This window comes from Adelges cooleyi, unplaced genomic scaffold (genome assembly GCF_023614345.1).
Source record: "Adelges cooleyi isolate 19-005CV unplaced genomic scaffold, UGA_ACOO_1.1 ACOO_flye_CR_arks_rails_tigmint_CR_PRNA_21, whole genome shotgun sequence".
Classification (NCBI taxonomy): Eukaryota; Metazoa; Arthropoda; class Insecta; order Hemiptera; family Adelgidae; genus Adelges; species Adelges cooleyi.
In genome coordinates, this window is record NW_026095871.1 from 7,440,916 (window position 1) to 7,456,041 (window position 15,126).

The 15,126-nt window shown below is 32.8% G+C and overlaps 1 protein-coding gene across 1 annotated transcript; it reads left to right on the forward strand.

The window, feature by feature from the left end:
• Positions 1-2,634: 2,634 nt before the first annotated feature.
• On the forward strand, positions 2,635-7,277 carry LOC126834937 (cytochrome P450 4C1-like). Its single transcript, XM_050567174.1, has 13 exons — positions 2,635-2,775; positions 2,913-3,161; positions 3,320-3,429; positions 4,714-4,804; positions 4,977-5,165; positions 5,251-5,320; positions 5,392-5,518; positions 5,675-5,753; positions 5,883-5,989; positions 6,075-6,143; positions 6,212-6,380; positions 6,452-6,631; positions 6,702-7,277. The coding sequence occupies exons 2-13, from the start codon at positions 2,936-2,938 to the stop codon at positions 6,884-6,886; spliced, it is 1,602 nt and encodes a 533-aa protein (XP_050423131.1). The 5' UTR covers positions 2,635-2,775; positions 2,913-2,935; the 3' UTR covers positions 6,887-7,277.
• Positions 7,278-15,126: the final 7,849 nt, after the last annotated feature.

A 15,126-nucleotide genomic window follows, 5' to 3' on the forward strand; every position in this document is an offset into this window, starting at 1 on the left:
CGATGTGTAGATGAGATTAAATGATACAAACGTTACACTAGCTACGAGTATTGCAGCAGTTTCGACCACAAACACTAAGACATTGGCTGCGAAATACGTCTTAACTTCATTGGTCAAGCACTAGAGTTCTCTAAATAACCGGTTTATTACTCTTGGAATCATGCATTTGGTATTAGTGTTGGTTTCATCCATACCTATACACAAAAATTGAGTTTTATTAGTATTTAGGTAAATCAGCTCAACACATTAGTGTGTTAAACGCTCGCCAAGTTCTAAAGGAGACAAAATTGTTTCGAAGGAATATAGGTAATAGCTAAAATGATGTTACACTACTTATTGAGATATATTGAGATGATAAATATACGCAAAAAATACCTACTATTTTCAAATGAAATTAAGAACAAATATTCTCTTTCACTTTATCTAGTGCCAGCTCTATGATTGGCGAGGCTCTGTGCAAACTACATAACGCTTGGGTTTCTTCAAACAGAAGAGTAATGTTTTTGTCAACCATTATTTGCCAATGTTACATTTTTTTACCTGGACTTGTTATAAATCTTCTCTTCAATTTATTATGGAGATATTAAAAAAAAAATTAATAAAAATCACTCGTATCCTTCTGATTGTTATCGCTTCATGTTAACACTGCGTGCCAAAAGATTGACTTACAATTTTTAAATAAGACGTTGGTAATTTCGTATCTTTCTCTTAACATCCTCAAGAATATTATGTATTGCACGGACGCCAACATACTTAGACAGCTCGTTATAAGCCAAAAAACATGTTTGATTTGTTCTTGCTTGGTGCCGAACACGGATAGATGGTGGTAAAAGATAGTAAAACCAATGTACAACAAGTAATACATTTGTACGCGTCCGTTTTGCTTCCAATGCATTTGCAAGAAGAACTGGTCGAATCTATTGAACTTGTCCAGCAGTGCGAAAAAACTGAAGCTTTTTTGCGCCGATATTACAACGGTTAACATGGCCGCAATATCCATAACGAACGCTGTGATGAGCAATATCTGTAACAAAAAAAAAAATGGTTAGTAGAAACGACAAAAGTGTAAGTACATTTTATTTTCTACCCTCATGCCATCAACATTTAGCCATATTTGATACCCTAACACATTGTTGCTATAATTGTATATTAATAAAGTGTTTTGGAAAATGGACAACATCGTTAGTGATCATACGACTGTCGAATAAGCGAACGACAAGCATTTCGGAAAACGGAAACGGAAACAGTCCGAACAGTTTGGAAGTGTAGTACAAAAAGTTTAGATTGACCCACGTCAAGTCCATGGTCGTCTCGCGAATACTACAACTCGCTTAAACCACGAGCCATAGCACCGTGTCAAAACTGACCAAAATATATTCAAGCACTCTATTGTAACTAGATTTTTAAGAATATTTTATGCTGGTTAAGTGTTGTTGTTCGGGATTATTCAATTGGAACTATTACGATACTTCTTGAAAGAGTTCTGGAGTTCATTTGTTGTGGACTGTGACCACAACGCCAGATATGACGACCATAATAATATGATGGCATTGGCGCAGTTGGAGTGAAACTTAGGTTCAGATTTCTTAAAATACTCGAAAGGTCCCTCAGACTTTCGGTAAAAATTATAATCCGTTACTTTAAGGCTATGATTTTAGAGGGGTCGCTGACATTTTTTGTGAAGAATTAATGACAAATAATTTTAGTAAAAGCCAAAGGTATGCAGCATTGTAGATTTTTCCAATGATACTTACAGCCAATTGCACCCTACTAAAAGAAAGTACTATGATAATATCTCCATTAGCCCCACATAATTTACCAGTACTGTACCCGGACTCGCGGTCCTTCAACCCGGGATAATTAGACCGAGAAGTTGCATTAGTACTATATTACTTGTTTCTGTACAAGGAAGTAATATAAATGTAAGACTAAACTTATCTATTCTATTTCAGTAACTAAGTACGCTTTGTTTTCCATGCATGTTTTCATTGCCACTTTTCTACGAAACTTCAGCGTGTACACGGAATGGAAAATGTCTGACATCAAACTGAGATTGGATATAGTGTTAAGAAGTGTAAACGGTTTTCCAGTTACAATTTGACCGAGGGGCAGGAGGCCGACGTACAAACGAAATTAGAATCCAAAATCGACATGGAATTATGCACCTAACTTTATAATAGAGCTCTAAAGAATTTGGAATTTAACATTATAAGCTAAACTTATTGTTAGTAACTAACAATATTTTTTATCTAATTTTCAAATATCTGAATATTAAAATATTACAACTGGATATGTATTCAAAATGATTTCACCATGATACTCCTTGCCTGTAATAGAAACTAAAATATCTAAGTAATAGTATATGAGCTGTACACACAAATAAAAATATAAATTATTGTATGGTGTTAAAATTAGATATACAGCTTGACAAAGCGCCGTTTTGTTTACTCACAGGCAATATAACTTACATGTTCAACCAAGTTATAAAAGGTAATGTAAACAGTACAAAATTGTGCTGAAATGAAGGTGACCTCCCATGAGTGAATATCTATGGACTACCACTGATAGTGAAAGTAAACATAAAAATGTTTAAGTGAACATCATATAAATATACGAACCAATGAGAAAATAAACAGCTGATATATCGATTGAACTTTGAATAGTGATGGTTTGTATACTTGTGACGGACCATCATATTAAATACCGCAGTATTAGTACCACATCTGTATAGGACAAGAACTATTATCGAGGCGCTGTTTTGTAGATTCTCGCATAGTAAGTTTAGATTACTTATAAAGAAAAAAACACCAAAATTATGAATTTCTTGCTTTCAAACAAAAAAAAAACATATTATTTGTTACTAAATTTAAAAAAACCTATACATCTTACGCTTAACGTCTAATTAAATGTAGGGTAGTTGTTTGACTGTTTCGGAATGGAGATTTTTCAAGATATTTCGGCGACTGCTTTGGGCTCGCTTACCGGGATTCGCATGTCAAAAGATGAAGTCATCTGTTACTCCATCATCGTTTTCTTGGTGGCTCTGTGGTATCGTATGCTATGGCATCGAAGACACTTCGACAAACTGACATCCAAATTGTCAGGACCTCCATCGTACCCGCTTATTGGTTCGGGATTGGAGTTTGTAGGGTCACCGCAGCGTAAGTACACCAGTATATTATCATAATAATAATAGTATCAATTTGTGTGTGTGTGTGTGTGTGTGTGTGTGTGTGTGTGTGTGTGTGTGTGTGTGTGTGTGTGTGTGGTGTGTGTGTGTGTGTGTGTGTGTGTGTGTATTGATTGATCTTATTTGTAGAGGTCATGGAAAAGCTGATAAAAATGTACGAAACGTACGGACCGGAACCCTTTAAGATATGGCTGGGTATGAAATTTGCCGTAACCGTAGTGAAGCCTGAAGACTTAGAGGTAAAAAAACTAGCGTAGGCCCAATGTTTAACTTAAAATCGAAACGATTTTTTAAAATTTCTTGACTACAGATAAATGGAATTAAAAACATATGTTTCCATTTAAAAAAACGAGATCCATACTTGTTTGACGTATAAGGGATGGAGGTAAAAATGTACAACGTATTGAAATATATAGTTAAATATGTACGGACAATTAAAAACATTTTCTAAAAATATTCAACATTTCTGAGAAAATTAGTGTCTGATGGATCACCCTGTATATTATACAGTTTCACTTCATACCTAGTGGTAACTTAGAAACTAAGATCATCAGGGAACCTGTGTACTGCACCAAGAGATTTAAGCAGCACACTTGTAGACTTAGAAGAATTGAAAGGTATTTTATACAGAGACAAAACCAAGTTGATAATAATGTTTAATTAATACTTTAAAACACAATTAATAACTCAAACACAGGACTAATTACATTGAAACAGAGTATCAATTAGATAGCTGCGTATGCTAATTAAGTACTGAGGCGTATACCTTAATAACTAATGCCCTTTTATATTAAACTAAACAATGATTAATCTTATTATTACCAAATTTTAATAACGCATGACTGGGCTACTGGCCAATACGCGAGACTATAGACACTTAGCAATAACAAAATTATTACAACATCTACATGATAATAATAATAATAACAAACAATAGTACTGGGATTATTACACCTGTGACGATACAATAGTGTATTAGTTTTTATTAATTACTTCGTTAAACTAAGTTATTAAGTTAACAATAGAGTTTCGATGAGTTTTCTTACTATTTTTTTTTATTCCATACAGTTTTATAATTATAAAAATAACATTTCAGGACGCCCAGTGGCTGAATCGTATCCTTTTTTAAATTTAAATATTATTAATAATAATGTATTTTTATTTTGATATATCGAATTAATTTATTAGTTACAAGCCGGGATGTGTAAATAAGATGTACAATTATAATTTTGGAAATCAGGTCACGGTTCAATGATGTGATTTTTATTTGAAAGGCCGAAGTTATTAGTTTTTTAAGCACGCAACATTTCTCAATGTTCAGTGGCTAAAATATTTACTCAGTTCTGCGCCTCTAGAAATATAGCGGCCTTCTGAACTGTAACCTAAGCGATGGTAGTAATTTAATTACGATAAATTACGTTTTTAAACTAACTTTTGAAACCACGATAAAAACAATTTTTAACCGAAACATCGAACAGCTCAAACCGAACATCGTAATTTATAACAAACACTTCTTTTTCTAGATTGTATTGAATGGCTCTAAAGCTTTAGCAAAAGATTCGTTATATCAGCTATTCAGCCAAGTTATTGGAGAAGGCTTGTTCAGTGCACCAGGTATAAACTAAATCAAGTAGTACATTTTTAATTTACTTAGGTGTTGTTCCATAATGTATTTTTTTTTAACTAACTAACTCATAACTATTTATAAATATTACAATATTTGTTGTGCTTATTGTTCTTAATTGTAACAGATTGCATAAATTAAAAAAAATACATTGTTATGTAGTTGAAAAATGGAAGAAAAATCATCGGATAATCAGGCCTGTATTCAACATAACTTTACTTAGTCAGTTCTTCTCAGTGTTCAACGAAAAAGATATGATTTTGATCAGAAATCTTCAGAGAGAACTCGACAAAGACGAGCCGTTTGACTTGTGGGAGTACGTGGCATCTACAACCATTGCTACAATTTGTCGTAAGCTCAATTTACACTTACTTATTGCCATTTTACATATTAAATATTTAAATTGTATTGTATTCATAATAAATGTATTTTACAGATACCGCAATGGGATATGATGGCGACAACCAAGATAAAAGTGGCGTTGACTTTGTGGCTGCTTTAAAAACGTTATATGACCTATTTACTTATGGAAGTAACGTAGAATTATTTTTAATATTTGTGTAACGTTTTCTTTTAGATCTTTTGAATTGAATTCAATGAGGATTTATAAGCCATGGCTGTATCCGAATTTCATATTCAATATTTACGGGAAACTAACAGGAATAGATAAAGTTTATGAAACATTGAACAAACTACCGAATAAAGTTCGTTATTACTGCTTATTGATAATTTAAATGTTTCTTTACCGATCGTGTAAATGTTTTATCAATGTTGACCGTACATTTGTCTAATAGAGAATTTCTATGTAATAGAGCACTACAGTAAAAATACTGTTTTAAATAAAATTGTTTTTTCTACAGTTGATCAAACAGAAAAAAATTGAATTTGCTGAAAAAAAGAAAAACAAGTCTAGTGTCGTTGACATAACCGACAATGAAAGTAAGTTACTAGCTTCAATTTTGGAATTTGCATAATTAATTGATTATTATTAGTTAGCTTATTGGATCATTTTTTTTAATAAAGGGCTAAAGACATTTTAAACATTTACTTCCAATATTTGTTTTTCAGAAAAACGATTACAATTGTTTTTAGACAAGTTGATAGAACTCAACGAAGAAGGTGCTAACTTAACCGATGAAGAAATTAGGGACGAAGTCGTTACTATGTTGGTCGGGGTATGGTTTATAGTGAATTATTAATAAATAATAGTAATAATAACGATACATAAGTCTTATAATTAAAAGTTGTTTACAATTGTAGGGGAGTGAAACCACCACGATCACAAACTGTTTTTGTCTTTTAATGTTAGCCATTCATCAGGATATCCAAGTGAATATAGTTGTTGTAATGGTAATATAAGAGCACATAATTTAGAATTTCATATTCAATAACTATAGGATAAAGTATACGACGAGATTTACGAAGTGCTGGGCGACGGCGATCAACCAATTGCTATTGAAGATACCAGCAAATTAGTGTACTTGGAGCAATGCATCAACGAAACACTTCGGTTGTATCCCGTGGCGCCTCTGTTGTTCAGACATTTAACAGACGACATTGAAATAAGTAATGACAAATAATTTTTGTAAAAGCCAAAAGGTTTGCAGAATTGTAGAATTTTCCAATGCTATTTACAGCCAATTGCACCCTACCAAAAGGAAGCACTATGATAATATCTCCATTAGCCACACATCATTTACCAGAACTGTACCCGGACTCGTGGTCCTTCAATCCGGATAATTTCGACCCCGAGAACGTTGCTAAACGGCACAAATTCAGTTATTTAGCATTTGGCGGCGGACCGAGACGTTGCATTGGTACGATATTACTTGTTTATTTACTTGGATGTAATATAAATGTAAACAGAATATATGTACTCCATTTCAGGAACTAAGTACGCTTTGTTTTCCATGCATGTTTTCATTGCCACTTTTTTACGAAACTTCAGCGTGCACACGACATGGAAAATGTCTGACATCAAACTAAGGTTGGATCTGATGATAAGAAGTGTTAACGGTTATCCAGTTACAATTCGACCGAGGGACCGGAGGCCGACGTACAAACGAAATTAGAATCCAAAATTGACATGAAATTATGCACTTAACTTTATACTTATAATATAGCTCTAAAACAGAAATATATTTTATTAAATAGAATTAGAATTAAATAAACAGCTTATAACAAAGCGCCGTTTCGTTTAATCGCAGGCAATATAACTTACATGTTTAACCAAGTTAAAATTAAGCCAAAAATCCAAACAAAAAGTACATATAAGCCAAAGAAAACATACGAAAACATTCCCAGGAACGAAAGGGTTAAGTATATAATATTTTATAGCGATTAAGAGTTGCTTATAGACGAGCAAAATTACCATTGACACAGTTAAACTATACAAATGTGTTATAAATAATACTTTAACGCTCACTTATGTTTGTTCCTTTGCCTATATATTTGTATAATAAAAATCAAGTTGATAGTTTAAATTTGAGCTAATTATCTTCCATAATGAAATATAACTTAGTCGCTAAGTCATCACTCAAAATTAAATTCATTAATTTATTCAAAACCTACACCCAAACGATAGATGAAAGATGATGTAAACAAATGTATGACCGACATAAACATCTATGATGACCACGAAAACGTTTCAAGCATAAATGCTAAGAAGATTTCGTTATGTAGAAGGTTAATTAATCAGAACAAAACTCATCAATACGCCCACTTAAGTACCGCGCACTGCGCAGACAATCATTTGCATTACAGAAACAATGTAACTTCTTTCTACCTACTAAGTCAATAGTAGGCGCCGTACCGTAGCAATAGGTATCGGGGGTCGTCACTCTAACAGCTGATACACTGATTTATACTTACATATTTGATTGCCACCTTGATATTGACGAACATAAAATACACGGTAAAAACGTGGTAAAATATTTATTTTACCTGTAAATAATAGAATTATATGTTTTGGAAACACATTTTTTATGGAATATACCTATATAATTTACCGGGAAATGGTAAACTGCGCCAAAAATGACACTTTTTCTATAAGCTGATATGTAAACTGCGGCAAAAAAAATTTAAACATTATACAAACTGCGACAAAAATGATAAGGCGCATTCTACAAACTGCGACAATTTATTTTATATGCCTACTATATAGGATATAATATACTTATATTAGCTATATACAATAATACATACTGATACGGTAGCATATACTCGTGTAGTACAATTTTGCGATTATTTAACAGAAACTTATATGTAAGGTATATTCCCTTCTTCTTTGTGGGCATCATCATCAGAAGTTTTAACAAATAATGTAAGTGAATCTTTCCCTTCAAAATTTAATGCATATTTTTATCATCATTATCATCCGTTGCTATATACATTTATACATGTTCTACAATATATTCAAGTTGATACATACATAAAAGTTAGGAGTGCAGAAGAAGGTATAATACAACAACGAAACAAAATTACTACTCAAAAATACAAATTTATAAACGAACAACAAAAAAAAAAAAATGTATTATTATTTAAATTTTTTTATTTTCTTAGACAGTATTATATTACAGTAGTCTATAAAACTTATTACTATTATTAGATGTACAATTTAATGTTAGTTAAATAATAATATTTTTCAATTTAATATGTATTTTAAAATTGTTTTTTTATTTTAATTTGTACACCTTTACTCCTATTGACTATGTGCACACCATAGATCTATAATAATATATGGTACAAAATAGCATTCTTATCGGTATTCAGTATGTATTATAGTATATTATATACTATATAGTAGGTATATAAAATAAATTGTCGCAGTTTGTAGAATGTACCTTATCATCTTTGTCGCAGTTTGTATAATGTTTAAATTTTTTTTGCCGCAGTTTACATATCAGCTTATAGAAAAAGGGTCATTTTTGGCGCAGTTTACATACAGCCAATTTACCGGGTAAGCTTCACTTTTACAGTGCCTCAAACTGCAAAACCATATGGGCTTAAAAATCTCTTGAAATTTGTATTTATTTATTCAATCTATCTATTCGCCTTCTTAGAGAAACAAGGAAAAATTAAAATGTTCAAAATGTACAGTGATTTTTTTCAGAATTCACCCTTATGTTAAACGAATTAAAAAATTAAAAACTAAACAGTAAATCGGTGTTTTTTTTCAAACAAAAGGTTACGCCATGTTTGCTTAGCCAATTTTCCTATGCCTGTACCCATGTTGCCTATCGCTTTTCGTGGAATATCTTGCCTTCGGTCTTCGGTCACAAGTAATAAGCCCAAGTACTCTGTGCGGTGTTTATACCATGCCACAGGAGAAGTTCGTCGAACCTTATATTGACAGATCGACGGCGGCACCGCGGCGGTCAGTACACAGTATATACACATATTGTGTGTGTGTGTGTGTATGACATAACATTGATTTCAAGAACGTGTTGAGGTCAGCCACCCACTTGCAGAAGAACCACATGTCTTATATATGTATATATACTATGTGTGTATGTGTGTGTGTTTATTGTATTCGTCGTGTAAGCCCACTTACTGTTTAATATTACCTCATATGGACGTGGCGCCCACGTGGTGCGTGCCCGGGCATTTCGCAGAGCTATGCAGTGACGGCGCCCCGGGCTTGGTTTGTACGAATTTTATGGTGTTCAAACATAAAAGTGTGTTTGGATATTCAATAGAGTTTTGTTTGTAAACGTAATTAAAATTTCGTTTTTTCAATGGGTTTGGCGATATTATTTTAGCTTAGACGCATCGTCGAGAAGGGTCTCGCTTTATGATTGTTTAATGGCTAGATAGTTTTATTTTTTTCGTCCTGTGTTTCTATTGAATCACATACAAACTATAGTACTCGGACGGTCAAAAGTCTGAAAGCCACAATAGAAGTCAACACGATTGGACCCGGTCGAAAAGTTCATTGACCATTTTCTGGCATGTCTTTATTAAACTACACTTTGAAATTGAATATCTTCTCTAAAGCGCTCCAGCTCGCGTTCTCGGCAATATTGTTTGTGGTATTTTAATATATTATTTATTGTGAATAAAGGTCAGAGTTTAAGATTAGACCGGTGTTTGGTAATACACACGAAAAAATATAGGTCTTGTAAAAGTAAATGTGCTCAAATTGGATAAGTACCCTATCTAAACCAATGGCCGCCTCGCCAAGGTAAAATATGTTAACTTCTTATTATGCTGACTTGTTTTCGAGTACGGGCAGTAACGGTGGCATAAGATTTACGGCTTTTAACGGAGAAATCGATTGATGGTCTGTATATACTGTTAAAGTACGCTGAACCCGCCTAGTGTGGTTGTGACGAATACTGTAATCGAATTTCTTTTATTTATAAGCAAAACTCTGCGATTATTCTTTTCAACCTAACTGGTTGTGGTTTTGTTGTAAAACAATAGTAAGTTTAAGTATACAGTTATCTAAATATTGAAACAATTTTCTAGTTTCTATATTTTTTTTATTCTAATAATTTATTCGAATGACCATACAATAATTTTTTTTATTCGAAGAAATCATCATAAATTTTGTCGAATAAAAAACTTATTCGAATAAATCATCTTAAAGTATAAATCATCTTGAGCAAAGAGATTATTCGAATAAAAACTGATCAACTCCGCCAAATATAGAATACACGTTTAATAAAAATTTATTAACGTCATTATACTATAAAACAAAAATACATAGACAAAATTGTAAATTGGCTATACCCTATTATATGTAGGGAATATACCAGTAAATCTTGATTTCAGAGTAATAAATATAACTACTATGAAATAAAAAAATAGAACGCTAAATTAACAATTGACATATGACATTAGATTACCCAACTTTAGTATAATATCAATAATAATTAGGCTATGGTATTGCAGTCTGTAACGAGAAATATAAACAAGTACAACTACTTCGAGTGTTTAATTAAAATTCGTTATTTTGACCAATACTCAGCATAATACTTCCTCGTAACTTTAATTTCCAGTATAACTAGCAACAACTCAATGCTGTAGGTAAATAATTCGTAGTTGTAATCATATCGACCTGTTAACACGCCAATTTTGTTAGACAACAATTTTTTTGCACAAGCTGTTTGCATAAATTATAAGTGATGTCTAACAATAACTATAATGTAATACAAGTAATTCGTACTGCTCACTTATTATTTAAATAAGATTTAGTATTAATTTGATAATTATCCAATACCTATACGGGCTACGGCGGTATATATATTTTTTAAGCCAGTTGACAGACACAGGATATTATAACTTGGTGTATTGTAAAGTGGACGACACAGCTCGGTGGCGTTGAGAAAAATAATAGTTGTCAATGTAACAAAATATATTTTATTAATTTGTGTGCTATAACGCATAAATGTCCTTTGTTTTTTCGCAAGCAGTGATTAAAATTGATATGTAATATACGTTAAATTAACTACAATAAAATATACACAAACAAAACGTGACATACCTGCCTATAATAGCTAGTGACGTCATTTGGTAGTGATCATAAGGATCAATAAGCTTATCACTGCGGTTTTAAGTCAAATATAATTATGACGTTAAAGATAATTATAAGTCACCATATTAAAGTCGCCATATTTTTTGTTTAGTTGTTTAAACTTTAAACAATACATCTTTCAAAATAAACAAATGAAAGTATTATCCTTTATTTCAAAAGTATTAGAGACTATGTTTAAAATGCCGAAAGACTCTTGCTAATAATAGTGGACACGTATAGAAATTATCCAAATATGTAAATCTTTATTTTCCCCTAGAAGACATTATTACTAATAAAAAATCAATCCAGTATGATACCCTTAACGCATAAACTTATTCCTATAAACTGATGTGAATTACAAGAGAATGATGTGCATATTCTGTATTATATTATATGAAGATTAAGTATTCCGCAATTAGAATATTATAATGCAATAATGTAGTGTACGGTATAGGTATTACGGTACTGATGTACCAACAACATTTCAAAACCGATATAATAATATAATAGCAGAAAATATCATAGTATTATGATATAATACAGTTTTTTTTTTGCATTTTATAATTCGGTTGTTATTCATATTTTGTTATACTACCATCAAAATAATATTATGTGCACTCAGTGAAACAAAACGCATAATAACCGTTTCGGGTGTACTCCAACGATATTGCTGTTCGTCTATTACGCCGTTTGTTTTGGTCTTGTCGTCAATTTGTTTCGCGCAAGTACACACGAATACAATTTTTGGATACTTCTCCGTATTTGATTGCATAAAAGTAACGTGTGTTTGTTTAAAAAAAATGTTGTAATACAAACTGTACAATATTAGGAATAAAATAGCCGGTATGTTAAACCCAGACACCAAGTAGAAGTCGGCGTTAAAGTCACTACTTTAGTGTGGCCAAATAGCGTACGCCACGAAACGGCTATTGCAATATTACTTTAACCTTAGGAGTCTTAAGAAAATACTTTTTGTCGTTGGTTTATTTGTCAAAATGTACAAAAAGTAACATTGACCCTTTTGGCTTTTGCATATATAGACCCAATGTATATATTATATTTCTTAATTATTGATGTGTGGGTCTCTCTGCTAAAAGAACCGTTGTCGTTGGTCGCGTTGGCGGAAACAATAATAATAACAATAACAGTAATTTCAATTGACATTTCATACGAAATATTGTCTGTCTACAAAATATACACGTTGTATATATTATAATAAATAGGTATACATTAGCGTGTAAAATATCACAACTTTACGGCTGCCGTGATTAATGCGATTGCGGTAAACAATTCATTCGCACAAACGGTACTCTTACCGTGTTGAGAGTCAAGTATTGGACCTCGTATGATAAAATAATAAAATATAATATTATCGCAATACCGCCATTGGGTTGGCCGGGTGTTGTGCGGGGCAATCCAGGCGACAATGATGAACGATAAACGTTACAGCAAACGAGCACTTGCAAGTAAACCACCGTGTTGTAATAATATTATAATATGCAACGGCTGGAAACAAAACGAATGAAATATGTGTCGATAACTTTTAAACGCGAAAACCGCATTATGCTCGCAGCCCAGATATATGTCAGCAATGTATTACCTCTATAAGTTCAATCACGATTCTGCTCCAATAAAATACTTAACAAGCGACACGCCTAAAGACGTCATTGTCGTTTAGGTTAGATAGATAGTTTACTCATTGATCGTTTCGTCTGTCGGACGTCGAAGTGTATTTACAAGAAATCACGTTTAGGTCGTACACACATAATCCACCGTGCTCGGCGATTAGCTTAACATCGTAAACGTGACTTGCAGGAAGCTTGGGCGAGGTTAGGTTCGTTTCCGCCGTCCAAGGTATCCGTAAGATGCAAACAAATGCGTAGGACAGGGGCTAGAAGCGCGGAATCGTTAATTTCCTAATTAGAATTTTACCATGGATTAGTCTAAAAGTGGTCGAGCTTAATTGTTTTTTACGAGTATGATTTTTTCACGTAAGCCCATATATTACCCACACATTTCAAATGCCATTATATGGAATTCTCAACAAAAACATATTTTTGTCTTAAATGTACTATCGCTCCGCAAGTGCAAAATTACTTGTCTACTTATCTGACATATATAATTTTTGTCATAAATTTACCCTAATCAAGTGTTTGATAGTTTTATTGTATTGCGTTCCCTAATGGTTTAATATTTACACACGATATTTCTGAAACCTCCAAGCAATGTCACTATTGATGAGAAATCAAATGTACTAAATAGTAATATTGATGAATTTGATTACTTTAAATAGTATTTAAATTTGAAGTGACTTAGTCAATTCCAAAAAAACGGAAAAATATCTTATTTTTACACATAGTTTTTTTTTTTTTTTATTACAAAAACAATCTATACAAATATGTATGTACGATAAGTTTTTTTTAATTTAAATTATCACAGGGCATGTATATCTTGAAAAGGAAGCTACCCATTGGTAACACCTCTTACACATAGTTATATCAACAATTTTGAATACTGTGGTCGTTTTTCTAATTTCTATGCATTTTTACCATTTTTTTTTGTTTTTCTGACCGTTTTTATGGAGATCCCAATTTGAAATCAGATTTTTGAAAACAAATATTAGAAAAATTCCCAAATTTTGGGCAACACGAAAAAAACAACTTTTTAGATTATAAATTCAATTTGGTTTATGTTACACAAAAAAAAAATTGTTTTTTTAGAAAGCTAAAGTTATTTTACAAAAGAAACTGATTTTTTTTATGGCAGGAGATACTATAAAAAAACGACAAAAAAGTGGTATTAAGACAAAAACACAGCTCGCAATCGAGTATGTATAAGATGTCGTTAATTGTCGAGCTAGAGCGTGTACCGTGCACAGTGTGATAGCTGATAGTGAATGTACTATTAGAATAAATCAGTTGTTTGTATTGCATTGAAAAATGTTACTTAAAGCGGTCAGGCGCTCAAAGAATAATAATTTAATCTAAACTGAATTTGTAATAATAAAAATCCTAAAAAATTGGGTCGTAGGACATTTGGGAGTTTTAGAAAATGTCAAATATAACTCTGGGTAAAGTTGTTTATTTATTAAAAATCTAATGGCATAATCTCGATCTTTAAATCCTCAGAAAAGAAGATATCCCGTGACATGTTTTTGTAGCATTGAGGTACGTACAGTACTATTATATATGTCGATAATGCTGCAAACTTTATTAGTCGGATAATGGTGAATTTTGTTGCTCAACTCTGGTCTGCGCATGCTTATTTTTTTTTTTTTTTGCGTTATCGACAGCACGAGAAAGGAAGGTTTTTTCGCTTTTTTGCACGATTTTTATTAACTACTTTGTATTAAGTTTGGAGATCGCCCGTAGTAGTATAGGTACAACATATTATAGTGGCCGGGCGTTGTGTAATCCCTCGCCGGTTGATAATATCCACCGACCGGCCGGTCGCAGCGGGTTCTGGCGTTGCGTCACGGATTCGGTCGCTTCCTGACCAGGTGAAACACAAGACGCGTGTATTGAGAGCTGCTCGGCTCGTGCCTTGTACCGCGTCTGTACGCAACGTAGGGTGAACAATAGCTATACTATAGGCAGCCTAGGTAAGGTCAGGTTAGACGGGGGAGTGGTGGGGGGACACAAAAAAAACAATTTTTTTTTTAAAATACATACCTATATTTTGACCGCGCAAAGTCGGACGTTCGCGAACCGGGCGTGCCCCGGCGTGGGTAGACGAGACGCTCGCCGCTATATACGCGGTGTGGGCTGGCCAATATAATATGTGTGCGTGTGTACA

What these genes read in the sequence shown, in the direction of transcription:
- LOC126834937 (XM_050567174.1), top strand. Translation starts at nt 2,936, where the DNA reads ATGGAGATTTTTCAAGATATTTCGGCGACTGCTTTGGGCTCGCTTACC. An exon ending in CCATTCATCAGGATATCCAA is followed by an intron (nt 6,144 to 6,211) that starts GTGAATATAGTT and finishes CAATAACTATAG; the next exon opens with GATAAAGTATACGACGAGAT. An exon ending in CGGACCGAGACGTTGCATTG is followed by an intron (nt 6,632 to 6,701) that starts GTACGATATTAC and finishes ACTCCATTTCAG; the next exon opens with GAACTAAGTACGCTTTGTTT.